Raw genomic sequence first — 26,219 nt, forward strand, 5'->3', positions numbered from 1 at the left:
TTCGTGATGGTTGTCAAAGGCATTTGCTTGGACTTACCCAGAGTATAGATAAGACTTTCTCACGGCTACTTTTCCCATCTATCCAATAAAAAACTAAATTTTTGGACATGTAAGATGTTGCAAGATAAAATTGAACGGTGAGAATAAGCGGTGAACGAAGTGAAAATAAGTTTCATAGTATTTTCAAAATGTTTCGTACATAAGTTAGTGTAGCTATGGTTTTTAATTGTAATTTTCATCACAAAATACTTGAATGAGGGGGAAGTGGGAAATTCGAGAAGAATTCCAAATGGATTGAAATCGATTCGTACAGAACAACATTTCGTACACTGTAAGGCTTAGCAAGCATTAGACTTAAACTTCTGGAGGAGAAACGTTTAGGGAAGTTTCAAATTGGTTGTCAGTTTCAGTGACGCAAATAAGGATTTAGAGGAAGAGCATTTTTCAGGGTTACTTAAAGGAACTTTTCAAATTGATTCTGTGAAGCCATTAAGGTTTACAGCGAGTATGTACGCATTTCAAGGTTATTGCAAGCATGAACTAACGTTTAGGGAGTGTGAAATAAAATAGCCGTTAGCAATGAATTCTTTATCCTACAAGTGCAAAACCCAGTCAAGGATATCAACCCTTCCATTCATCAGCTGATAAATACCCCCCTCCCTCCATACCCCACCACCTCTCACTACGTATTTAACGTGTAAATAATGTCGATGCATCACTAACTATCCTTACCTAACATAAATATTCTTATTGCGTGTACAAGGTGAATTTGGGGTGATATTAACACCAGTATCCCACCATTCCTTCCCCTCATTCCATCCCAGGTCCTTATCCTGACCCCTTCACACTGCTAAATAGTCTAATGGCGTGGCCCTTCCTCCTCTTAGTTCCCTTACTAAAGTGACCCCTGTTAACACACCATTCCCCCACAGCGATCCATCGTCCATTTAATCCAGCATTCGTCTAACTGTTCATGACGTTACCCACCGCCTACCATCTCCTCCGTATAACGGTGACCCAAAGTGCTAGCACCTTTATTTTTTTTAATTAGCGTCGAGAATCATACATTAACGATCTAACCCAACCCAATCTGCAGGGTTGGATCGTTAATCCAACCTAACTTAACAGTGACGTGTTCGTCATCCAGTGTATTAATCATCATGCATTATGGTGCATGTTCTAATAAGGTTTAAGAAAAAGGTTATTCAGAAAACATCGTTTTACTTTACAAACGTTGATACCGAGTATTGAGGATAATAGTGTCAGTTATACCGAGTGTTAAATCATAATACTACACTGACGTAGAAACGAACTCCAGAATTTGAGGATTAATATTAAAATGAGTGTTTGAACTCGCACAATGAAAATCTTTGTCTAACAAGTTAAAGATTCCATCTCACACACAGACAACCTATGCACTGGGCATAACCAGGCTCACGTCCCATACAACCAATGGAATAAACCTGGGATCCTACTGAACCCTCGAGGGTTCATACTCGGATCTGAGGCTAATACTGAAGCCTAGAGGGTTCACTAGAACCCAAGGTTGCAACCCATTAAACATATCATGGCCTGGTTGACTGGTGTGTGTGTGTGTGCATGGGAATGTCCAGCACACAGAAATCACAATAGCGTGATGCATCAATGAACAGCTCCACAAGAGCCATGACGAGGATTCGAACCTACGTCAGAGATCATCCCAGACGCTGGGATGATCTCGGACGTAGGTTCGAATCTTCGTCACGGCCCTTGTGGATTTGTATCCAGCACACAGGTTCGAATCCCCTACACGGCTTCAATGAATCTTATCATTGATACCAAGTATGATTGTTCTTTGTGTATCAGAGGTACAATAAATCCAACTGGACTGGTACTCAACCCTCTAGAAGGAAACCTTTTATTAACACTTTGGCTTGCCTCACTAATATGGCTTCTCCCCAAGTTCGAAAGATTTCTAAAAGTTCCAATTAAGATATTGTTCTTCGTTATGCATAGTGATACATCTAATATCTAATAAGTGTTAAAATGTGCATTGTTAAACAAGATATCTGCAATACATACCGACTCATCTGAGGGACAACTTGCCCAGTGTAGGACACGCCAGGGATGGGTCAGGTAATCTTCGTCTCAGACTCAGCCTTCACCTGTTCAGGCACTGACAGGCTGATCGATGAGGACTATGATGCACGGACAAGTCAGTGGCAGACAATTCAATACACAAATTACAAGTTCTTGACAATCAAATCCACATCCAGGTGTCCTTATTTGCACAAGATGCTGACTGTGACCACAGATGGGTGGCCACTGCGGTCAAGCACTTACAGCTGCCCGAGGTTCAGTAACCACCACCACCACCAGGAGGAGGAGGAGGGTAACGTTTGTACCTGTAGTACTGAGGCTTGAAGCTGCTAGTGATAGCTGGTGGCGTACACAGTCGGGGACATGTGTAAGAATATGGTACTTGGCTGCCCTTGCTGCTCTTGTGGACAATCCATTCATACCAGCTGTTGGTCTTAATGTTCTCGTATTAAATGTTCTCAGACGAAACATTGTGGGTTAGCAGCAATCTCCAGTGAAACAAGGAAGTGTATTTCTACAGCTGTTGATATAACATGTTTACTGCATACGTGTTTGTCTGTCCGCCAGGAGTGCGTGATGTTCTAGAATCTTTAATAATTGGGAGGACCATCAGCTCAAATCCTGTCAGCCTCGTGAGGAACAGCTCATCAATACCCAGACTGAGCATGTCTTGTTTGGAAGGAACGTTGCAGATTTCGTCTGCAATTCTGAGATACAGTTGTTGACTATATTTGCCGTCCACTTGGCTGGCATTGTGTGCACCCCAGTACGCAGGCGACCCATACTGCAACCCCATGGGTCTGCTCACCCGGCTCCCCATGACCTGTAATTTTTTTTAGAGAGGGAAGTATCACTGCCTAGGTTACTTGGTCCCACCCCGAAGGGCGAGGCGATATCCTGTGGGCATTTTGGAAAGTGCACTGTGCTTAACTATGAAAGGTAGACCAAACCGCTAAACTAGGTGTTAGGTATCCCTGATGCCACCTGGGAAATCACTTTACGACCTCCCCTGGAGGGGAAATGAATTTCCCCAGACTTAGGAGCGTTTCCGGCATTAGGTAGGGTAATGAATGGGTCCTCACTACGGGAAGACGTCATGGGAAAGTTGAGAAGGAAGTGGAAACAACTGTTTTTCAGACAACGAAAGGGGGGGGGGCGGTGCACCGAGGTACAGAAAGTACAGAAGTACAGCCTGCTATCGAGGCTACACAAAGTACTTCTACTAGCAAGACGCCGAACATAATGGACCTAGAAGGGAGAGCACCAGTCAGACACCAGCCAGTGTCACTCTGCATTTCTTCCAAAACTCAAGATAACGCACAGACGACTTTCTGCCAGCATATGTAGTAGTAACGGGAATGGAAGAGGCAACCAGAACTTAAACATTCCATCGGTCAACCTAGGAGAAGTTAGAATGACACAACCAGACCAAAAGACTGCAAATTACTTATAAACGGTAATATTTTGCAAGGAAAACCAGTATGCTTGCAATAGCTGGACCCTTCAGAAAGATGCAAAAGTCATGCTGTTGGGATACCCAGGCGACTTAACACTGGATCCAATACTTGAACACAAGCAAATCTTGAATGCAGAACGATGGTTCACACAAATAGACAAAGCAGTGACACGTAAAGTTCTAGTGATCGTAATGGGACATGCGCCAGAAACGTTCAATCTTAGACATTGGGGAATATTCCGACAAAGACCATACGTCCCAGAACCCCTGCGCTGCTTCAGATGTCAGAAATACAGCCACAATCAAACACGCTGCACTGGGCAGGAGAGACGAGTGCTTCCTGGCCTGACAACCTGTCCCTTCCACCAGGCTGTTAGCTCTAACATGCTACCTAACTGAGCTCTAGCTAATGTTATGTCTTCACAATATCCTAATGGCTTCACTGGGCCACTCGAACCTCAAGAGTGTGCAGCCTGAGGCATCCAACCAGAGACTTTACAGCCGAGCTCAAGGCAAACCAGATCACAACATCCAAATGTGCAAGTTATGGGGGAAAACATCATTCTCAGAGCGCAACCTGAGTCACACAGAGAAGATGCAGACAGCTCGGGCCAGGTTAATCAGACCAGCACTACATGAACAAACAGCAACGTCTGGAACACTCGTGCACTCACAGAACAGTTTCCTGACTCGATCAACTCCAAATCGGAAAAAACCAAGGCAGAAAGACAACATGGAAATAAAATACAATCATTTTTGGAGTCAACACTACAGATTGTTTTACGGAGGTCTAGCTGAAAAGAGATTGTGGCATAGACAATTATCAATTGCTTACAGATAACACAGGCCGCCTCCCGACAAGACTCTTTTGTAATAATATAATTAATTTAATAAATCACTTTTTGTAATAATGGAAAAGATCGTCCATCAGACCACAGTTCACAAACAGAATGAGAAGACGGAGCACAAGAGGATAGCAAGGAAATAGACTACCAATAACAGTTAGGTAGTCAAGACACGATACCTTAACGATCAACAAACGAAGTTGCAGGAAGCAGTGGTTACTCAAGATCAACGATATCTTGTAATACAAGGCACAGGCAGGAACAGTCAATACAGTCAGACACGCAGCAGCAACAACGAAATATTGGACGGCAGAGATGTACTCAGACAACACCAGAAACTGGCATCAATAATCAATGCAGAATCAATTTGTTGGTGTTACCTGTCTTAGTAGAACTTCTCTAAGGAATCGACATCCATATTCTCCACTTGGCATGTAGTGCCCTACAAATCCGACTGCATTGATTATATAATAATTATTAGATCTGGATCAGTAATATAATAGTGAATGACAGGTTAATCATTAGTCTGAAACACCATCCCAGCAAGAAAATACCATTTGGGGGGGGGGGGTGGGGGGTGGATGGAATAGCAGTAGAGGTATTAGCAGTAAGAGTGAATATGGCTAATATCGAGTTTCTCGTATTCAATGACTACAAGCCCACTAGACGTAAACTGGAAGCAGAGGGAGTGCTTGCTTTAGCGACGCAAGGAAATTTAATTAACGGGGATTTTAATTTTCAATATCAGAAAGTAGGTGTGACTGGACCAGCTAATACAGATAGGAACCATTTTGTTGAAGTTCTGCGAGAAGTACCCGAGATTAAACTTCTCAACACTACTTGAATGTATGCTGGTTCACCAGATTCTCTAGAGTGCAGTTAATCTCGGCTGCACTTGAGCATCAGACGAAGTGAGAGGCAGATGCGGTGATCAACACTATCCTGCTATCGCAACGCTAAACATAGAACGATCTCTTGCATCACCTGCTCCAAATTGCATTGTCCCTCATACGGTCGTGCATATCCTTGTTGAATGTCCTGACTTCCAGGACGACGAGCGTGTCTTGCTTTCCGATTGTCCCTCGCGGTCGCTTGTCCCTCGATAGGATTCTTGACGAATCGGATGCTTTTGATATCGTTCGACTTGTGCGTTTCTGTTCTCGTATTGGCATCTTTTGTGATATTTAGCGCCTTCTGATTATTCCGCACATTTGCTGGTGCTACGTAGCTTTCCCGGTTTGGTGCCTTCTTTTGATAATTACTTACTTGCATCACCTGCACAAACGTGATAGATTTTAATAAAGGCCAACTGGAATATATTCCAGGATGAACTTGAAAAATGGTATGATAAATACATGCCACCTGGGAATTTGAACATTCATGAGACGAATCCCCAGGAATTGCGGCTGCTGCAACAGAACTATTCCAATCATAGTGGAATAGCAAAACTATTCCAATTCCAGGTGGAAACGAAACGAAAGAACTATTGGTTCTGGAGTAAAGAAGTTAAGGAACAAAACCCAAAACATCTTCAAAAACATCTCGAGAGAAACCCCACACCAGAAGGAACTCTTAAGAGCAGTGATATCTGAAGCAATATGAGTTTCTAGAGAAGTAAAGGAGGCAAGATGGTTTGAGTGGTGTCACTCTAAATTAACATAGTAGTTTTGGCTAGATATGGGGGATAGAATAAAATCATGCAGCCCATCCTCATTAGCAAAGGTACATTCCATTCACCCTCCAAACCCCCTGTTTACGAATGAAAAACTTTCTCCATAAGATTGTCAACTGATGACGTCCGGACACTTCCTGGACAAGTGCTTTGCTGACGGCTATTGTTCGAACCACCACGATGTAAATACTTCACCCACATACAACATATACAAATATTCTCCAACAGGACCTAAACATATAACCTAACCAATACTTAAATATGCTAATATATATTACTTTATATATAAGAAATTTTCCGTTTTTAATGAACAGAATGGTAAAATTTGTGAATGCATCATTGGGGGTCGACGACTCGGTGGAATGGACTTGGTCTGGGAACGGGTTGAAACACGTGGGTTCAACCAACTCGACCACAAGCATGTATTCAACCATTGCATTAGGTTGTGACTTGCTGTCCAATTGAAAGACTTTTTACTACCATTACGTCTGAAACTCCTCTGCCTCGGATTTGGAAGTGTCCACAAGTTATCGGGCAAGTTCGTTCACGATGTCTCGCCGGTCCTTTACCTCCATGATTGTCTTGTGGCGGACCCGTTGCAGGTCGCGATCGAACTGGCTTCCCAATTTTCTTCTGTTAGCTCTGGTTCTCATCTTCCTCAATTTTTCCTTCTTCGTAAACCTGTCTTTGAGTCTCGTCCTTTAGATTTCTGCACTCATCTCAGACTTCCCTTATAACGATTCCTTCTCTCTCTCTGAACTTCAGTCTGCCCTGGCCCTCTGCGGTTCTACGGAAGCGGACTCCGATGGCATTCATTGAGATGCTTCGCCATCTCCCTCCGTGCACGTCTCGGTATTTACTAAGTCTGTATAATCGGGTCTTGGGGGAGTCGTCAGTTCCTGAGGACTTGCTCGATGACGTTGCCCTCCCTGTTCGGAAACCAGCGTCTCTGGGGACATCCCCTAAGGACTTTCGCACTATTGCCCTCACGAGTTGTCTGCAAACTCTTTGAACGTATGGTTAACGTTCGTCTAATGTAGTTCTTAGAACACTATCGCTACCTCCCCTTCTTAACTTGGTTTTCGCAAATGCCGCAGCACAACAGATGTCCTGGTAAAATTCGAGCTCTATATTCGTACTGGTTTTGCTGCGAAGACCTCCGTTGTTGCCGTCCTTTTTGACCTGGAAAGGGCTTACGATACCACTGCCAGGTCATATTCTGTGCCAACTTCATTCTTTTGGCCTTTGTGGTAATCTCACCCTTTCTCTAAAGTTTCCTCTCTCGTCGTTCTTTTCGGGTGAGACTTGGTACCACACTCTGCTTCTTTTCAGCAATACGAGGGTGTGCCCTAAAATAGTATTCAAAGCACTACCCTTTTTCTGGTAGCCCTCAATAGTCTTCTTTAATCTTCCTTCTGGCGTCTTCTCCGCGCTCTGTCGACGATCTTAACACTTGCTGTTAGGGTGATGATTTACCTCTCCTTCAACGGCGGCTTTAACTTGAGATTGATGACGTGTCGTCTTGGACCACCGATTATGGCCTCAGGTTCTCTACGTCTAAGACTTGTGCTATGACCTTTACTCGGAAGCGTGTCGTTCTTGGTCCTTCTTTGTCGCTTTATGGTCACCCCATTGTGTACAAGGATTTCGCTAAGCTTTTGGAGTTAATTTTAACACTCGTTTGTCTTGGTCGCCCAATCACTCGCCTCAGAGTTTAATGCTCTAAGGCCCTTACCCTCCTTCAGGTATTGTCCCATACTTCTTGGGGAGCAGATAGGCGCACTCTCCTCCCTTTACATTCCTCTCTCGTCCTGTCTACTCGAATATGGTTGCCCTGCTTGTCTGTCTGTCTCCGCTCTTCGCCGTCTTGATGCGATGTACCATACTGGGCTGCGCCTCGGCTCTGGTGCCTTTCGTTTGACTCCCATCCTCAGCTTGTATGTTGACACTGGCTCCTCTTTCTCCAGGACCGACGTGATAGCTACTGTCTTCGCTATCTTGCACGGTCCTTGCAACAGCCTTCCTCTCGCTTGTCGTGCTTTAACTTTTACCTCTCCTGCGGTTCCTATTCCTCTTCACCACATCCCTCTTTCTGTCCGTTTCTTGCTTACGGGATTCTCTTTCAGTTCGTTTTTCTAATATTTCTCCTCGTGTTGTTCCTTCCTTGCCCCCGTGGAGAGTCCCCCTTCCGAAGCTTTGTTCATCCTTAACTTGCATCACCAAAGCTTTTACCCCTCCTACAGTTCTGAAATGCCTTTTCCTCGAGCACTTTTCTTCGCACTCCTGCTCCATTTCCATCTTTCCCGATGGATCTAAGTCTTTGGACGGTGTGGGCTACTATTGTTTTTCCTGACAACTTACGAGCGTCGCCTTCCTCATGAGACTAGCATTTTCACAGCGGAACTTTATGCTATTCTCTATGCTCTGTCTCTTGCTTTCTCGTTTACAATTTTCCTTTGTAGTTGTCGACTCAGTGTACTCATGGCTCTCGGTCCCTTTAATCCGGTCCATCCGGTTGTTGTTGAGATTCAGAATTGGCTGTTTCTTATTTCCAGTAAATTTAAGTTGGTTGAGTTTTGCTGGGTCCCCGGCCATATTGGTCTCTTTAAATGAGCGTCTGGATGCTGCCGCCGCTAAGGAAGCTGTCCGCTCTTGTCCCATCTCCCTTAAAGGTAATTCCCTATTCCCACTTTTACAGTTATTCCTTCCTTCATTCTTACCCATTGGCAGGATTGTTGGTCTTCTGTTACTGGTAACAAACTGCGTACTCTTATGAGTAGTGTCTCATGGCCGTCCTCCTACCACCGTAACTGGCGAGGGAAAACGGCTCTGGTGAGGTTGTGTATTGGCCATACACGATTAATTCACGGTCTCTTAATGGAGCGCCGCCCTGCTCCATATTGTCCAAATTGCATTGTCCCTCTTACAGTTGTGCATATCCTTGTTGAATGTCCTGACTTCCGGGACGAGCGCGTCTTGTTTTCCGACCATCCCTCGCTGTCGCTTGTCCCTCGATAGAATTCTTGGTGAATCAGATACTTTTGATATCGTTTGCCCTATGCGTTTCTTTTTTCGTATTGGCATCCTTGGTGATATTTAGCGCCCTCTGATAATTCCACACATTTGATGGTGCTACATAGCCTTCCGGGTTTGGTGCTTTCTTTTGATAATTACTTATGTTTAATTCAGTTCTTCCCACATCGTCATATATCCACCCTACAAATGTGTTCCGGGTAGATGGAACTCTTTATCCTGGGAAGGCAGCTCATTAGGGAAAAAAACTGATTCTAAACCTCCGCTGTCTTGCAGCCATAACCCAATTTTAATAAAAGGCTTCTGGAGTCAACCTCGAGGAAAAAATCCGGAGTTTGAGCCCCTTAGGCAGTTCGTTGTCGATTTCGACCTCGCTCTGGCAGCTCCTGCGACGGTGCTGGAACCGTGTGTATTTGCATGTGCATTTCCATTGGATAATTTCAGGAACGTGGAGGGGGGGGGGGGCGGGGGGGAGACCCGCTGCATGGGAGGCAGTTTCTTCATATCGACCTAACCAGAGTGCAACTCCATAGTCTTCAGAGACTGAAGAATGCCTACCTACTACTACTACTACTACTACTACAAATGTATTAGGCGGCCGAGTGTGTGTACACGTTTGAGGGAAAGTGCGAGTGGCTCGATTTTTTATAAAGTACAACTTTGAGGAATTCGCAAGGGAAGGTCTAGGACTAGACCTCAAGGGAATGGCCTAGTACCCTAAATTTGGCCCCTGTGGTAGATATAGGGGAGTAAGTTCCCGCCTAGAGTGGTGACACTGGCATCCTCAAGATGCAATGAGACTTGATTGGTTACTGCTCTGCATCTTACTCTAGTCAATAGGTGACCCGAGATTTTTATGGGCGAACCGAGCTACGAGACAGCTTATAGGCCCTGCCGATGTCAGTTTCTTCAGATCTAGACGAGGATGGAAGTACGTGCGAGTGCTCCAAGATTTATGCAGGATTCACTTTCGTATTGTAAAGTTGAGCTTCAACTTTACAATAATAGACCTCAGCTTTTAAGTGAGGGGCAGCCGATGACATTTTGAAGAGGTAAATACGATGGAAGAGGCTGTGCAGTTATGACTGATGCAGGAGGGCCTAGTGAGGGTCGCTTCACAGCTCAGTGAAATGAACAAGGACACGAGTCCACCAAGCCCAAGAGTAGCTGTGAACAGCGTAAAGTCACCCTCCAGGTCCTGAACGCAGTCCCGACGTAGAGAGGAAGTCGGCAACTGGTGACACTTATCACTGAAGGTCAGAAAGTGCAGTGATAGGAAACTATTGATTAGCAAAGGCAGTATTGATAAATGTTGGTCAACGAGTAGTAGTGATAGTGTGGCTCTTGGCACTAGTGTAGCGTTTTAGTGTGAAGCCACTTACCAACAGCTACAAGGGGGAAGTGAGTTGGCTAGTAGAGCGACGATCCTTAGCAGGAGCCTAGCACAACAACAGGGTTCGGGAAGGGCCCCGGGAATGTGAACTGCGACATCTACGAAGAAGCCCAGTAGTGGAGGGTTCAGCTGTGAGGAAACTAGAATGAGGTTACCACTGAGGTTACCGGAAATTGGAGTGGTTTGAAGGGTGCACCCAACATCGGAGAACAGGTGAAGTGACGCCGGGCCAGAAGCGCGTCACTTCAGGTGATAGTCAGCTGTTAATATCTCGCCCTCCCCCCTCCCATTTCTCCTTAGGGAACAAAAAGGATTTATGCTCTAATAATTTGTAATGTCATTTGATTTACCATATTAGTGTGCTATATGAAAGCGCACTTTATCACACTTGTGACGGGAAAGTGTTGGAGTGTAGATGTTCGGCAGTCCTCCAATGGCTGGTGTCAATTGCTAGTCACACTTAAAAAAAAAAGAGACTGCTTGCCTGTGGTAAAGTAAGGGAAGACACGCAAAACACACAGTATGAACAATGAAACTTTAATATAGAAAAACAAAGACAAAGACATTATGAACAAAAACAATCCCTTGGCAATGTACAGTGCAAATGAACAAGTCAAAAACAATAGAACATAAATGAATGATAGGGATAAAGTTACTCTACAATAATATAAAGTTAAAGGTGAAAAATAATCGGGTGCTGAGAATATAGCGCTAGCTGCGAGACATCCACCAGATACAGCATATATCAGTTAGTTGTTCACTGCTTGAGAGCACAGGGATATTCTGACTTCAGTGGCTGGATCAAGCCCAGACATCGACTCGGGTAGAGGGCGCTGAGGTGCAGTGTGCAGGTGTGCAGTCGGCGAGTCGCCAATCAGGAGCAGGCAGGCTGGGAAGGGTAGTTGGCTGGTTGATGACGAGCCGGCGTGGAGGGAGTGGAGTAGGGGGGGGAGTGAGTCTTGGGTACGTTTTGCCTCCTGGTACAAACGTTTTGTGCTACTGGTAGACGTATCTTGAAGGTAGCATCTTATTCTTGTATATTATACGTAACTTCATGTAGAGAAGAGCAGGCTCAATCTCTCTTGAAAGAGATTATCGTCACAACGCTCCCCCAAGGCCTGCACTTACGGGTGAAGTTACGTCTTTAGGTGGTAGAATGGTAGTTGGAGCTGTCTCTACCTCATAAACTCTGGAGAGGGCGTCTGCTATGATGTCAGAACCTTTGATGTAGAAGATCTCCAGGTTGAAATTCTGCAGATATAAAGCCCATCGTAGAAGCCGTTGATTGTTGAATTGGGCTTGCTGCAGGAAGCATAGGGGATTGTGGTCCGAGTAAATGGTGGTAGACCGAGCAGCACTTTGAATCATACCTGCAAGGTGTAAGTTCAGGACGATGGAGAGTAGCTCCTTTTCGATCGTGCAGTAATTCTTCTGGTGTGGTTTTATCTTGTAGCTGTAGTAGCTAACAGGTAGAACATCCTCGCCTCGTTGTTGCATCAGGACACCCCCGATGCCGGTACAACTGGCGTCGACATGGAGGATGAAAGGCTTCGTGATATCTGGCGAGGCGAGAATAGGATTAGAACGGAGCAGGAATTTAAGTTCAAAAGCAATGGTCTGCTGAATGGTCCAATTATACCGTTGCTTGTGGCTGGTTAAAGTGATCAAAGGTGTCGCCACCGTAATAAAGTTCTTCACAAACCTACGGTAGTAGGAGGCAAGACCAAGGAAGCGCAGGAGCTGCTTCCTGGTGGTAGGCTGTGGGTAATGCTGGATGGCTTGGGTATGTATGTTTAACGGAGCTATGCTGCCACTCCCTATCTCATGACCAATATAACACACTTTACCTTTGGCAAAGGTGGACTTGCCCAAGTTGATGGTGAGGCCGGCTGTCAGGATCTTGGCAAACAATCGTTGCAGCTGGAGCAGGTTTCGCTCCAGGTGTTGGTTGCCACAACAATGTCATCCAAGTAGGCGTAGGTGTTATCTAAGCCCTGGATGACGCGGTTGACAGCTCGCTGGAAGGTGGCCGGGGCATTACATAGTCCAAATGGAAGGCGTTCGTATCTGTAAAGGCCAAAGGGAGTGGTAAAGGCAGATATTTCCTTAGCTCGCTCTGTCAAACATACTTGGTAGTATCCCTTGAGTAAGTCTAACTTTGATAGATACCGAGCATTACCAATGGCGTCAAGGATATCAATGGATAAGCATCCTTGATAGTCACAAGATTCAATTTCCGGTAATCAGTACAGAACCTCACTTTACCTTGCGGTTTCGGCACCAAGATGCAGGGTGAGGCCCAAGGGGACTCACAAGGGGTGGCCAGCCCATGATCCAGGAGGTACTGTACCTCAGCATGCATGACTTCCTTTTTGCTCGCGCCTATTCTGTAGAAAGGTTGACGAATCGGCCGGGTGTCAGGGAGTAGCTGGATGTCGTGCTGAACCACATTACACTCCTGTGGATCATCGCTGAACAACTTCTGATGTTCCTTGAAGATTCTGATGAGAGGAGCATTATTACTGTCCCGCAAATAGGTATGAAGATCATTAAGGATTTCAGAGTCTTACTTGTCTTATTAACGCACCGACTCAGTGTTAGTGCTTTCGGGAGGAGAAGCAGGGAAGGTCTCACTGTGGAGGTATGGACCTTTAAAGGTGGATAATGATACCAACACAGTAGGGGGAGTAACTTGATACCGCTTCAGGAGGTTGACGTGGCACAACTGGGTCTTCCGCCGCCTATCTGGAGTCTCAAGAACGTAGTTGTGATTGTTTCTGCACTCCTTGATGCGGTAAGGTCCTGAAAACCTGTTTTGCAATGGAGAACCTGGGATAGGAAAATATGCCAACACGAAGTCTCCTGGTTTAAATTTCCTTAGTTTGCTGCGTTGGTCAAAATTAGTCTTCATCCTCTCCTGAGCTTTCAATAGATTGTCATTAGCAAATTTACGTACTCTCTCTAGAATGTGTTTTAAGTTTTGAAGAAACTGGGGCACATTTTGAGGGTCACTGAAGGTGGCATTACGTAGAGAGTCTTTGAAAGCTTTGAGAGGAGTACGGCACTTACGTCTGCAGAGCATCTCATAAGGAGATACTCCTACAGACTCATTGGGGAGACTTCTGAAAATGCACATAATGAGGTCAAGTTGTCTATCCCAGTCCTTCAAGGTTTCATTGCAAAATTTCTTTAGGAGTGCTTTAATAGTCTGATGACTACGTTCAAGAGAACCCTGTGAAGCAGGATGATAGGGGCTGGACAGTACCTGTGTGATGTTGAACTCTTCCAGTGTCTTTCTTGAAGAGATCACTGGTGAAGTTGGTGCCACAGTCACTTTGGACCTCTCTTGGAAATCCATACTGGGTGAAGATCTTCAATAGCTGTTTCACCACAGTAGCAGCCATAATGTTCTTTACTGGAACTGCTATGGGGAATCTCGTGGTAGAACACAAGATAGTTAGTATATAGGCGTTGCCAGAACTGGTCCGGGGTAAAGGACCAACACAGTCTATGAGGAGTCTGTGGAAAGGTTCCGCAGGCACCTGAATAGGAGTCAATGGGGCCTAGAGAAGAGAGATGTTAGGTTTACCTGCCACCTGACATGTATGACACTGTTGCACGTACTTTTTGACATCCTTAACCATACCTGGCCAGTAGTAGTCTTGTCTGATTCCTTGGTAGGTTTTGTTAAAGCCATAGTGAGAAAGAGCTCCGTGGGCCAGGTGTAGAATATCGGGCCGTAGGCTGGTGGGAACCACTAGTTGTTCGACATTTGCCCAATCGTCGTCCTCCTTCAGCTTACTGGGTCTGTACCTGCGGTAGAGCAACTGATTCTCTAGGAAGAACCCAGCAATACTGTCAGGTTGAGTCTCAGCCTGGAAGAATAATGGTGTTAATGATTGAACCTCCCTCTGTAACTTATGGAACTCCAAACTAATAAGATTCGGTGGTAGATTTTGAGGGGTCTTGAGGGACAGCGGTAGCAGTAGTCAGCTGGTTGCGGGCGTGCAGCTTGTGCACGGGTGGTCACCAAAACCGGAGGAGAAACTCCAACACTTTCTTGGACCTCTGCTGAAACATACTCAAAGATGGGATTGTCCACTACAGAGTTACACACCTGGGGTTTGTCCGTGATGATCAGGTTGGTCGGTTGCAGATCTTCTGCCAAGTCGTTGCCCAGGAGAAGTCCCACTCCAGACATGGGAAAAGGCTTCTCCCTGATGGCGACTTGGACTTCACCGGTTACAAAAGGACAATTCAGGTGGACTTTGGCGAGTGGATACGGAGTGGTAGCAGTGAGGCCAGTGATAAGGACGGTTTCCCCGGTATAGGTGATGTTAGGCACAGCTGATTTCAATATTATGGACTGAAGAGCCGCTGTGTCCCTCAAGGTCTTCAATTTGAAACGTCCCTCCGAATCTGTACCGTTGGTAGAGACAGTTCCAGGATACAGGTGTTTGCTGAAGAGAGAGATCATTAATAGGACCACCAACATTCATCACAGGCTTACCGGACTTAGGAGGAGTCGGTTTGGGTTTAGTTGTTTCATTGCCTTTGTATTGAGCTTTCCCACATCTATCTATGGTATGTCCATAGAGTTTGCAATACTGACAATACAATTGAGAGCTTGCTTGATCTGTACCTACTTTATCATAACTATACCAAGACTTCTTACTGGGAGGTGGTGATGGTGTAAGCCGGTGGATGAGGCTGTAGGTGTCAGCTGATTTCGCACATTTGATGTAGTCGGTTTCTTCTTTATCTGCTAAATATAAACAGACGGAAGGGGGAACACGTCTCAAGAATTCCTCAACTAGCATGAGGTTGACGAGCTCTGAAAATGTAGACATGTGCTGCTTCCAGCCATTTCATGAAATATCTTTTCTTGGTATTGGGAAATTCTAGAAAGGTGGTGGTACTTGCCTTTAGATGGTCACGGAATTTTCGTCTGTAACTTTCGGTGGAGAGAAGGAAGGCGTCCAAAACTGCTTGCTTCAGGGTCTGGTGGTCATTCTCAGACGCCAAGGTACTGAGCGTAACCACAGCTCTACCTCTGAGATGCACTCTGAGAAGGGTAGACCATTGATCTGCAGGCCAGCTAAGTTTATTAGCTAGGGTCTCAAAAGTGGTGAAGAAGACATCAATCTCTGTCTCACCGAATGGTGGCATTAACTTACTTGCATGGGAGATATTGAAACTTACGGGAAGACTAGCGGTAGCTTGCTGGCGTTGAGTGTGGTGTGTAGTTTCCAACGCGAGTTCTTGTTGACGATATGCTATAGCCGTCTCCGCTTGCTTCTTGTCATGGTCGCGTTGTATCGCCAGGTGACGTTGTTTTGCTTCAAGCTGTACTCGCTCACGCTGACGGAGTAGTGCAGTCTCACGTTCCTGTTGTTGTTTCCTGATTGCAGCTTCTCTTTCCCTTATTTGTAGAGCTTCTTTCGCCAGGGCCGCCTCACGTTCTAGTACTTCCTTCCTGATTGCAGCTGCTTCTTTCCTCATTTGTAGAGCTTTTCTGTTGCTCCCTCTCGAGCTTTGCAAGTTAGAGCTTGAGTTTCATTGTTGCCAGATCATGTTTATCTGCAATAGAATAATGTTCGTGAGTTTCAGTCAATCGTCCCTTCATCTAAGAGGTGATCTATTATTAAATTATGCAATTCAGTTTTGTTGGCTCCATCGGGAACATCTAGTTGATACTCGTGTGCAAGAGTTTGTAATTCGGTTCTCTTGGCACGACTTAAGGTCCCTATTTCACCTGCTGGATTGTTACGAAAAGCTTGGAGACGAAACATGGTGAAAAATAGCAAATAAATGTACAACGAATACTTGTGATATGGTAAGTGTCAGTAACAGGATAACGTGGCAACTGGTAACTATCCTGTGGAATTTAATATTTAACAATTAATGTTAATTTTAGAATGGTAAATGATTAGTCAATCAAAACCGCAGGAAATCTTGTACCCGGTACTCAATGTAAGAGGATAAGGGCAAGAAAATCCTACGAAATAAATGAAACAGTTTCTAAAACAAATGAAACATTTAATTGTTCCAAAAGTGAATAAGGTAGTCCAAGAATGTAGGCATACCTTGCCGAGTCTCTATAGGACAGAAGCAAGGGTTTTCCCAATAATTGAAATATGATACTTACAGAATTAGTAAACTTTGTGCTCTGAAAAAAGAAGGCTAATTCCCTACCTAAGTAAATATCATCATCTCTGACCAACGTGTAGGGGTGCAAGTGTCAACTGGTGACGAGAACTGCTGCTGAGGTCCCAACTCGCAACGTAGTCCGTGCTAGAGGAACTATGGCCCTCTTTATCCTCCTTCGGTCGGATTGCAGAAGATATGGTGCTTTGACCCGAAGACAAACCAAAGTATCAGGGTATCCAAAATGATCTGTCTGAGACTGAGAAATATCCTGGGGACAAAAGGTGGAAAACACGAGTAATAACACAGAGGGAGGGTTGACCAATTAAGAGAATGACTGCGGCCTACAGTCACCACGTAATCCAAAGTTATCCAACACTCGCTATATGCTACTCTCGGAATGCACAATACACACAGCACAATATAAATATTAAAAGTAATGAAAATATTGAAAAGCAACTGTATCAAAGCCAAGTACGCTTACCACAAATTGACGTTCTGGTACTAGTACCTGAGTGAAGCATCCCGGACAGGCCCCCCATTAAATGTGACGGGAAAGTGTTGGAGTGTAGATGTTCGGCAGTCCTCCAACGGCTGGTGCCAATGCCTAATCACACTTACAAAAAAAAAAGATAGATTGCTTGCCTGTTTGTCTGTGGTAAAGTAAGGGAAGACACGCAAAACACAAAGTATGAACAAAAACTTTAATATAGAAAAACAAAGACAAAGACATTATAAACAAAGACAATCCCTTGGCAATGTACAGTGCAAATGAACAAGTCAAAAACAATATAACATAAATGAATAATAGGGATAAAGTTACTCTTCAATAATATAAAGTTAAAGGTGAAAAATAATCGGGTGCCGAGAATATAGCGCTAGCTGCGAGACATCCACCTGATACAGCATATATCAGTTGTTCACTGTGTGAGAGCACAAGGATAGTCTGACTTCAATGGCTGGATCAAGCCCAGACATCGACTCAGGTAGAGGGCGCTGAGGTGCAGTGTGCAGGTGTGCAGTCGGCGAGTCACCAATCAGAAGCAGGAAGGCTGGGAAGGGTAGTTGGCTGGTTGATGACGAGCCGGCGTGGAGGGAGCTAAGTAGGGGGGCGAGTCTTGGGTACGTTTTGCCTCCTGGTCCAAACGTTTTGTGCTACTGGTAGACGTATCTTGAAGGTAGCATCTTATTCTTGTATATTATACGTAACTTCATGTAGAGAAGAGCAGACTCAATCTCTCTTGAAAGAGATTATCGTCACACACTATATTAAAGTGTACTGAGAACTGATATGGCATAATATTCAAACTAGAGCTGTAGCCTAGTGTCTGTTAGAAGTAATCTGCAGAATTTTGATTATTTAATGTGAAATGAAATTTTGGCTCAAAGCCTCATAATTATTTGGAATTATTACTTATTTGTCATTGACTGTATTTACCAGTATCTCTGTAATGGAGTAAAAATTGAGAACCGAGGTTCTCGATTAGTATTTAGAGGTTAGTATTTATTAGCGAGCGGCTAATAAATACTAAGTGAATAAGGCTAGTGCTACCTGTGTTGTATTTATTATTCTTGGTAAATGTTAGTTATTTTTAGTTATTGTACGCCCCAATATTATGCTTTGTCAGTTAAAGTGAACTTGCACTACCACTGAGTATTAAAATTATTAAAGAATGTCCAACATTGTAGAAATGTTTTAAAAGCGCACATGAGAGGGGGAGGAGAGGCAGGCTAGGCTAGCGTTGTGATCAGAAATGGTCGTCGTGGCAACATTTCTGCTTGGTTGAGTGCGGCAGTTCCGGACTCTGGCCAAGAGTAAACAAAGGTCTCGCAGTAGTGTTGTTGCTGTTTAGGGAATCCTAATCCTGAGTAGGTCCAAGGACTTCGAGGTAACCTAGTTTCTAATTTGCTTGACGGTTACCATGGAGAGTAGTTGGAGGAGCAATCGTAAACGAACGAACGAACGTGAACTAATTTGTTGCTCTGGATGAAGAGTTGCATACCCCGCCAACCAAGAACCAAAGGCATAACCCAGTGTGTGGCGATCACGGAGATACACGCCCCATTACACCCCTCTACTCTACCACCCTCGGCGGACAGTGAGGGTTTCTGGCAGTCCTCCGGGAAATTGCTAGGGTCCCTGTAGTCCTTGTGTGACAGTGCTGATTTTTAACTGGAACATAGCACAGGTACAAGAGCTGTGTGAGGACCCGCAACAGTGTGTGTATATAATTGTAATGTTAGTATATTTTGAGAGCAGGTTTTCTCTAATACATGCATAATTAAACAAAATTGAATTGACTTGTTAATTTTCTTAGATAATTGGTTCTTTGTAAATGCCTTACACAATCTGAAGGGCAGAGCTGTCTTTCCGCATGGGCCTGATGGGGACTTGACAGGGGGCCCCACGATTATAGGGTCCCCACGAGCATAGGACATGTTCATTATGGAAGCGGAAAGTTTAAATATTTAGGTCTTGTCTCAAGCACACTTATATAACATAACCCTACAGCCTGGTGTGGGACTAACTATTAAATATTTAAGATGTACATTTCCAGGTGAATAACCACTTAAGCAGAAATGAAACAATGTTTTGAGTGGAGCACAGCAGAGGAAGAGCTGCAGAGAAGAAAATGGGAAACATACAAAATTAACATCGTGGCTCAACACAGGTGTGACGACAGCCACTCACACCATTCCTTCAGTTACAACATCCACATCAGTATCCACTCCTGCAATGTCAGCCACTAGTACTGTTCCTTCAGATATAGCATCCACATCAACATCCATTCCTGCTACCAACCATCTTGTTTCAGCAGACATACCATCAGTGTTGTTACCGAAGCTGGTGACATTTTACATGAGAAAATACCAAAATCTGTAACGGTAAAGGAGTTTGCAATCCAAGAGAGATCCGGGGCTATGGAACATTAATGATGTTAACACAATAGATTAATGTATTCGTAGTGCGCCCTCTTCATCTCAGAATAATAATAATAATTCAAACTCACGCCGAGTATAAAACGGCTGGAGTAGAGAATATGTAGGCAAGGTATTTATCAGTCTTCAAACGTGAACTGCGGAATGGAGTGTGTGCTAAACATGAATGGCTACTCTATTCACCATCCAAAGGTTGTACTGCTTTTTGTCGCCTAAGGTCCAAGAAAGAATCTCCATTTGCTACATTGGAGTTCAATGACTGGAAGCACAGCAACGCTATTGTAGAACATGAAAATGGAGAACACCGAAAGTGCACGACAGCATATTTATTAAGGCATAAAGAAATGAAGTGTAGAGTTTGTATTACTTGAGCAACATCGCTCAAAGCAGTATTATTAGCATAAAGTGTTCACGTGTGGTTTATATAATTCGCTTTCTTGCCTCGAGAAGTTCGCAATTTCAAGATGCAAATCAGATAATTTGGTCAGCCAAAAATGGCAAATATTTAAGTATACTAGAGCTGCTGAGTGGATTTCATCCCTTCTTGGAAGAACATCTCGATGTACGAAAATACTGGAAAAGAGAATCAGTCATATTTATCTGCAAATATTTGTGAGGAATTTATTGAACTGATAGAACAACAGCCTCTTTGTACTATTCTTGAAGTAAAAGAATTGAAGTATTATTCAACAAGTGTAGATTCCACTCCAGATATCTCGCACACAGATCATCTGAAATTTACTGTCTGATACATTAAAGGCTGTGAGCCTGTGGAAAGTTTCTTTGCTCATCCCCATCTTTTCTCATGGAGCAAAGCATCCAACACAGGGATTTTCTTAATGAGAACAACATTCCACTATCAAACTGACGTGGTCAGTCATACGATAATGTCTCAAATACGTCTGGACTATATACTGGATTGCAAGTACGGATTCATCAATTCAATGAGTTTGCATCCATGTCCCCTGTGCTGGACACAGCCTGAACTTGGTGGGAGTAAAAGCAGCAGGGCGTTGTCTACAGACTGTCAAAAATAGTTGGCTTTGTTCAGCATCTGTGTACCTTTTTTGCTGGTTTTACTCATTGCTGGAATGTATTCCACATCATTCGGAAAAGATTTTATGGTTAAACTTGTCTGACACAATGGTCAGTACATTTTGGTGCTGTTCATGCTCTGTATGGGGGTTTCGAGGAAATAAAACGTGCACTGGTTTCTCTCTCAGCTGACAATGAACAGCCAGTGAATACAAGGCGAGAGGCAGGAGAAATGAGGGAAAAAATTAGATACAATCTCTCAATTATTTGGAATGACGTGCTAGAAAGAATAAACAAAACAAAAAAAAGTTTTGCAATCAAAGGATGTTAACATCCTTTATTGCCACAAATCTTCTAGTGTATGAAAACCTTTTTTCAGTAAACTAGAGACAAAATTAGTTAATATGAATTCAAAGCCAGATGTATCCAGATAGATTAAAGATGGGAAAAACGGGAACAATAAAGTATGCGTCTTAGTAGATATGATGGATCAGCAGACGAGGTAATTATTATTAAAACCGAAAAATGGAAGTTGGAACTTTCCTCAATATTCTGAACACTATAGTCTTTGAACAGACAAAACGTGCAGAGACTTGTTCACAGATTGGTAATGTTTTCTTTCTTCAGTGAATTGAAAACCATTGCTTCTGATGCACTAAAGAAAAAGTAAATATCTGGCAAATGTGCATCACAAATACCTGAATTATGATTTTTTTAAATAAATGTGAGCATCTCGAGCAATACACGTCTCTTGATCCCTTTTGACTCATTGCACTGTAAAGAAAAAAAATTTCAGGCAATTTGAAATCTGTATTCCCTAATGTTGAAATTGCCCTCAGTGTGCTCGTGTACGTGATGGTGACCAACGGTACAGCAATAAGTGCTTTTTCAAGACTGAATCTTAAACAAATCTGCTTCGTATCACAATGGGGCAGCATTGTTAGAACTGGCATTCTCTCGTGTGCATGGAAAGTGACACTGAAGACCATTGACTTAGTAATAATAAAAAATTCTCAGAGACGAAATGCCGCAAATGCTTATTATAATAAGTTTGTAATAATTTAAGTGTGCCATCTAATGTTTAGCTTACTGAGAAGTATTGTTTTATTTAAGCCTTGAGTGTGTTGTTCAAATGTTTATCATGTTGATTAGTTGTGCTCTACAGCATGTTTTTAATGTTTTAACACCAGTTTTGTTAGTGCCAATAACAAAATGTTGACCATTGACTTTGTCTTCCTGAGAGTGGTTGTCGTAAGGGCCCTAGCACGATGACTTGCCCTGGGGCCCATAATGCTGATGAGACGCCCCTGCTGATGGCTGAACACGATCTTGATATTTTATTTCTTCTACGTTTCATCAACAGTGCGTCTTCTATAGGAATATACGTACTGCCACTAAAGGGACAATTATATTAATTCTACACGCAAAAATATTTATAAGCATCGGTACACTTCGCCCGTTGATAGTCGTTCTTAATCATCGAGAGCGACAAAGGATTGGGCAAGGTGATAGCTGCCTCACTGCGTTTAATTCTTGCCTACCAGGTTTGTTATCTATCCTATGGATCAGAGGAGCGCCATCAAACGACTGAATGTTCGAAGTTGAATTCACTTGAATATTTATTACCGGTGTTTGCTCCTGAATGAACACGGTTCCATGTGTTGAGAGCCTCCTTCAATAATTGGTGCCTGTGATTGTTGTGTACTTCACTGTCCTAATAACACAGAAGGATGTCGTGATGCTTAATACTTCCTTGCAAATTAAATGCAAGATATCTACTCGGTACTTGTGGTGTCCAATGTAGCATACATTTGAGTGTGAGGTCTCTGTAACTGCACTTGTATTTATACTACGTTAGTATGGTTCAGATTGTCAAAGGAGGCAGAACTTTTTTTTTTCATGCGAGAAGTAATACAAGGGTGATTGATAGTATGAATCCTTGAGTTTCAAGTGTGTAGTTTAAAATTCCTCATTTATATTCCTTATCGTCTTTTCATCTTTTTTATAGGCCTGAGTAATATTTTTTAAACACCACAATGGCTTTGGGGTACGATACTCCATGGCACCATGAATTATTTATCTTACCATTCATGCATTTACTCGTATTAGTTGATTTACGATGAGTCTGTGACGAATCTACCATAATTACCATCCACAAGATCACCGAGGAATGGTATTCTGCCTCCTGCACTTTTCTTGGTAGTGAACCTCACGCCTGAGACTTCTTGAAGGCTGCCTCGAAGCCTCTCCATTGTTTTTTCGTAGTCAACAAATGTTATAAACATAGCTACAGTATGGCCTAGGTGTGCTGGGTTCAGGTGGATTGGCTAAGCTAGGGCTTAGCCCATGCATCTGAAGGGTAGACGACTCGAGATGGTACATAAATACTTGGGCGAACAGGATTCCTAGTGGGGACCTCATCAACCTGCAAAAAGAGAGCTTACCCTCTGGGCACCTTCAAGAAGCTTATGTGGTGCTGGTCCTTGGCATATCCCGCAAAATTTCTCGAGGTACCTTGAATGTTGGGAGGTAATCTTGTTGATGTATAGTTAAGTATTATGTTGTGGGTCCTTTCCACTGATACGTTAATGAAGACATTCAAGATCAAGGAAAGTTAAGATCTTGTGGGATTCTCTATTCTCTGGGCCCATTCGAGGCAGCTCCTATTATAACCACCGAATGAGAAGGAGATAGTAATAGGAAAAAGAAGAGGATAGCAAGGGAGCGTAGGAGAAGACAATGATCAGAAAAAGGGGAGAAGAGAAAGAAAAGGAAAGAGAAAGAAAGATAAATGGAAGGGTAAGCTTATGTTAAGTCACGTTTGTTAGAAAGATTAGAGTATTTGAGTATATACTGTGAAAGGGATGAGTCCACAGCAACAAAGCCAGGACTCAAATTCATGTTGGGTACATTGTGTATCGGAGCCGATTCTACAAGACGGCGTCTATGTAGAGTAGAGGCAGGAAAGATTATTCTCTCCTGCCATGCGAGGGATTCTAATCATCCCATTGATTGGTCTTCCTCCAAATAATCTTTTCTGCCTCTACTCTACACAGACGCCGTCTTGTAGAATCGGCTCTGATTCACAGCACACGGGAGAGACATTTCCCGCCAACACATCACCAGGCGCAGTGTGGTCACAATGCGACCCAAACGTCTTAAGGTCAGAGCTACTCCACTTGACGGTCATGCTATCGGAAGAAGCAATACTTTAAAGGTCCTGAAGGACGTAACTGGCCTCAAACCCGCTGACATTAGTCAGGAAGGTGAAGATATCGTGCTCTACTTTTCATGTGAAGAGGAGCTCCTCTCTAACTCACTAACACTCCTCACTAACGATGCCATTCTTCACAAAGAGCACTACCTACATCCTCACTTCCCACGTCAGTTCCTGGCCGGAAGAACCGTTTTTACCAGCAGGACCAGCCGGTGGATCGCTGAGCGACCTCAACATCATATCATAAACAATATCGAGGACGAAAATCCAAACCTGTCGGTATTCAACCTAGAGTTCTGCAACACTGACAAAACATCAATGAAGATTACGTTCACCATCATAGCTGCGGCCACCCAGGCTGCCACACAAGGATTCTACTGCTTCGGTCAAAAATACCACCCCACCAAATAAAAAAGGAACGATACCATGAGATCCAGCAGTGCTTTAAGTGCTACGAGCTCTCCCACCCGACCAACAAGTGTCAGCACCCTGTCCAGAGGTGCAGCCTGTGCGCACTGGACCATCACTACTCCATATGCAAGGCAACAGTCCATCACTGCTTGCTCTGTGATGGCAATCACCCCGCAATTTCCTACCGCTGCCCCCGCAGACAGGAAATCATCAAGGCCCAGGTTGAAGCCAAAAGAAACAACTCGTCTACCTCCTCGACCAGAGCCCCAAGCGTTCAACCCACCACCTTAGCTCTCACTAGTCGACCAGAAGACTTTCCGGTCTTACCAACAGGTGGCTCCTCCCAGCAGGTGACACAGCCTTCTCATTGTGGACCCAAGGTCCCACAGACTCCTTCACAGCCCCCTGCATCACGTGCAGGCATTATCCCTGGTCTTCTTAAACTAGCGGAAAGGCTTGCAGGACCAGACAAGCAGCGCTTTGTCAGTGAACTAAACGCATTATACATAGACAATGGCCTGGCCCCCATCATAGCCACTAGCGTAAATCTCACTGCCTCCTCTACCACTCCGGAGACTACACCAGGACCACCATGTGGCCAACTTCAACACCGACTCCAGAACCGCCCATGACCCTGGCGACAGATGTAATTCCTTCTCCAGCTCCCAACACTCCTACCATCACTATCTCAGCAGCCGCGCTAGCAGACGTGCTGTCTACAAACGATAACAGCACCACCAGCGCTCCTGAAATGGCTACAACCACCAATCAACGACACCTAAACCTACCTAAGGCTGCGAGGCGAAAGACAAAAACGCCCACTACGGAGTTTACGGACTCCTCAGACGAGGAAATCATAGTAGGAACTCCACCGCCGCATCACAAATACGACACCTACACGGTTCAAGACTTCCTCATGGAGGCCACGTCACCAAACCCTAACGACAGCACTACTCAGCCAAAGTCGCAGGCAAAGAAAAAACGGAAAACCTAGAGGTCTACACTAACCCCACCAGCTCCGTAACCTGGAGCTCCGTAACCTGGAGCTCCGTAACCTTTTTCAGCCTGGAGGCTTTTTCAGCCTGGAGGGCTGGCTGGTACAGCCAGCCCTCCAGGCTGAAAACCATAATGAAGACCCCCATCCATCGCCACATCTCTAGTATCAGCCACTGATACAGATAATGGCTCCAAAGAGCCTCCACTTACGGGCTCACCATAGCCCGTGCTACTGGAACTTATTGTTCTGAGTAGCGAATCTTAAACAACCTCCTCCTCCTCATCACAATCGACTTGAGAATGGTCCAGGACGGACCGAAACGTCGTCGTCCCTTCAACTTCTAGTGTGTGGTCTGGTCAACATACTTCAGCCACGTTATTGTGACTCATCGCCTTCATCAATTTTAATCTGTTCATTCAAGAGAGGAATTTTCTAATATAATTTAACAGCTAATTTAATATTAGCTTACTCTGCATATTTAGGCATTGGTTAGGATAGGTGTTTAGATTCTGTTGGCGATTATTTGAATTTGTACTATGTGGGTGAAGCCTTTACTGAATTGTACTAAGTGCAACAGTCGTCAGTGGAGCACTTGTTCAAGAACTGATGGTGTTCGAACATCATCAGTTGAGTCGTGTATAAACCGTTTTTCATTTATAAATATTGATTGGCAGGTGTATGGAATGCACATTGGCCGTTTTTGTTTATAGGTGAATAATTGTGAAGCTAGTCACACAATTGTGTATAATTACATGGACATAAATATTTACGCGAAAAGGTAATCCGATAATACCCAAAAGATGGTATGTTTCAGTAACGCAAAAAAAATGAAGTTAACTTAACAGAAGTATCAGAAAATACTAAAGCAAAATACAAACAACTTTAATCCAAATAAAAGAATTATCTTCAAGGGGCCGGGTGACTGAGAATGTTTTTAAATATGGAAAAATAGTGGAAAATATTAAACAAATTTCTCGTTATTTGGCATCAGCGT

At 43.9% G+C, this 26,219-nt stretch overlaps 1 protein-coding gene across 1 annotated transcript; it reads right to left on the reverse strand.

Annotated features, from left to right (window-relative positions):
* Positions 1-5,325: 5,325 nt before the first annotated feature.
* LOC138350316 (uncharacterized) lies at positions 5,326-25,355 on the reverse strand. The gene is made up of 7 exons (XM_069300937.1): positions 25,237-25,355; positions 21,878-21,994; positions 19,318-19,470; positions 15,733-16,026; positions 8,414-8,801; positions 7,313-7,486; positions 5,326-5,655 (listed from the first exon to the last, which is right to left on the reverse strand). The coding sequence occupies exons 1-7, from the start codon at positions 25,353-25,355 to the stop codon at positions 5,326-5,328; spliced, it is 1,575 nt and encodes a 524-aa protein (XP_069157038.1).
* Between the last annotated feature and the right edge of the window lie 864 nt (positions 25,356-26,219).

The sequence above is a fragment of the Procambarus clarkii genome, chromosome 45, assembly GCF_040958095.1.
Source record: "Procambarus clarkii isolate CNS0578487 chromosome 45, FALCON_Pclarkii_2.0, whole genome shotgun sequence".
NCBI classification, from domain to species: Eukaryota; Metazoa; Arthropoda; class Malacostraca; order Decapoda; family Cambaridae; genus Procambarus; species Procambarus clarkii.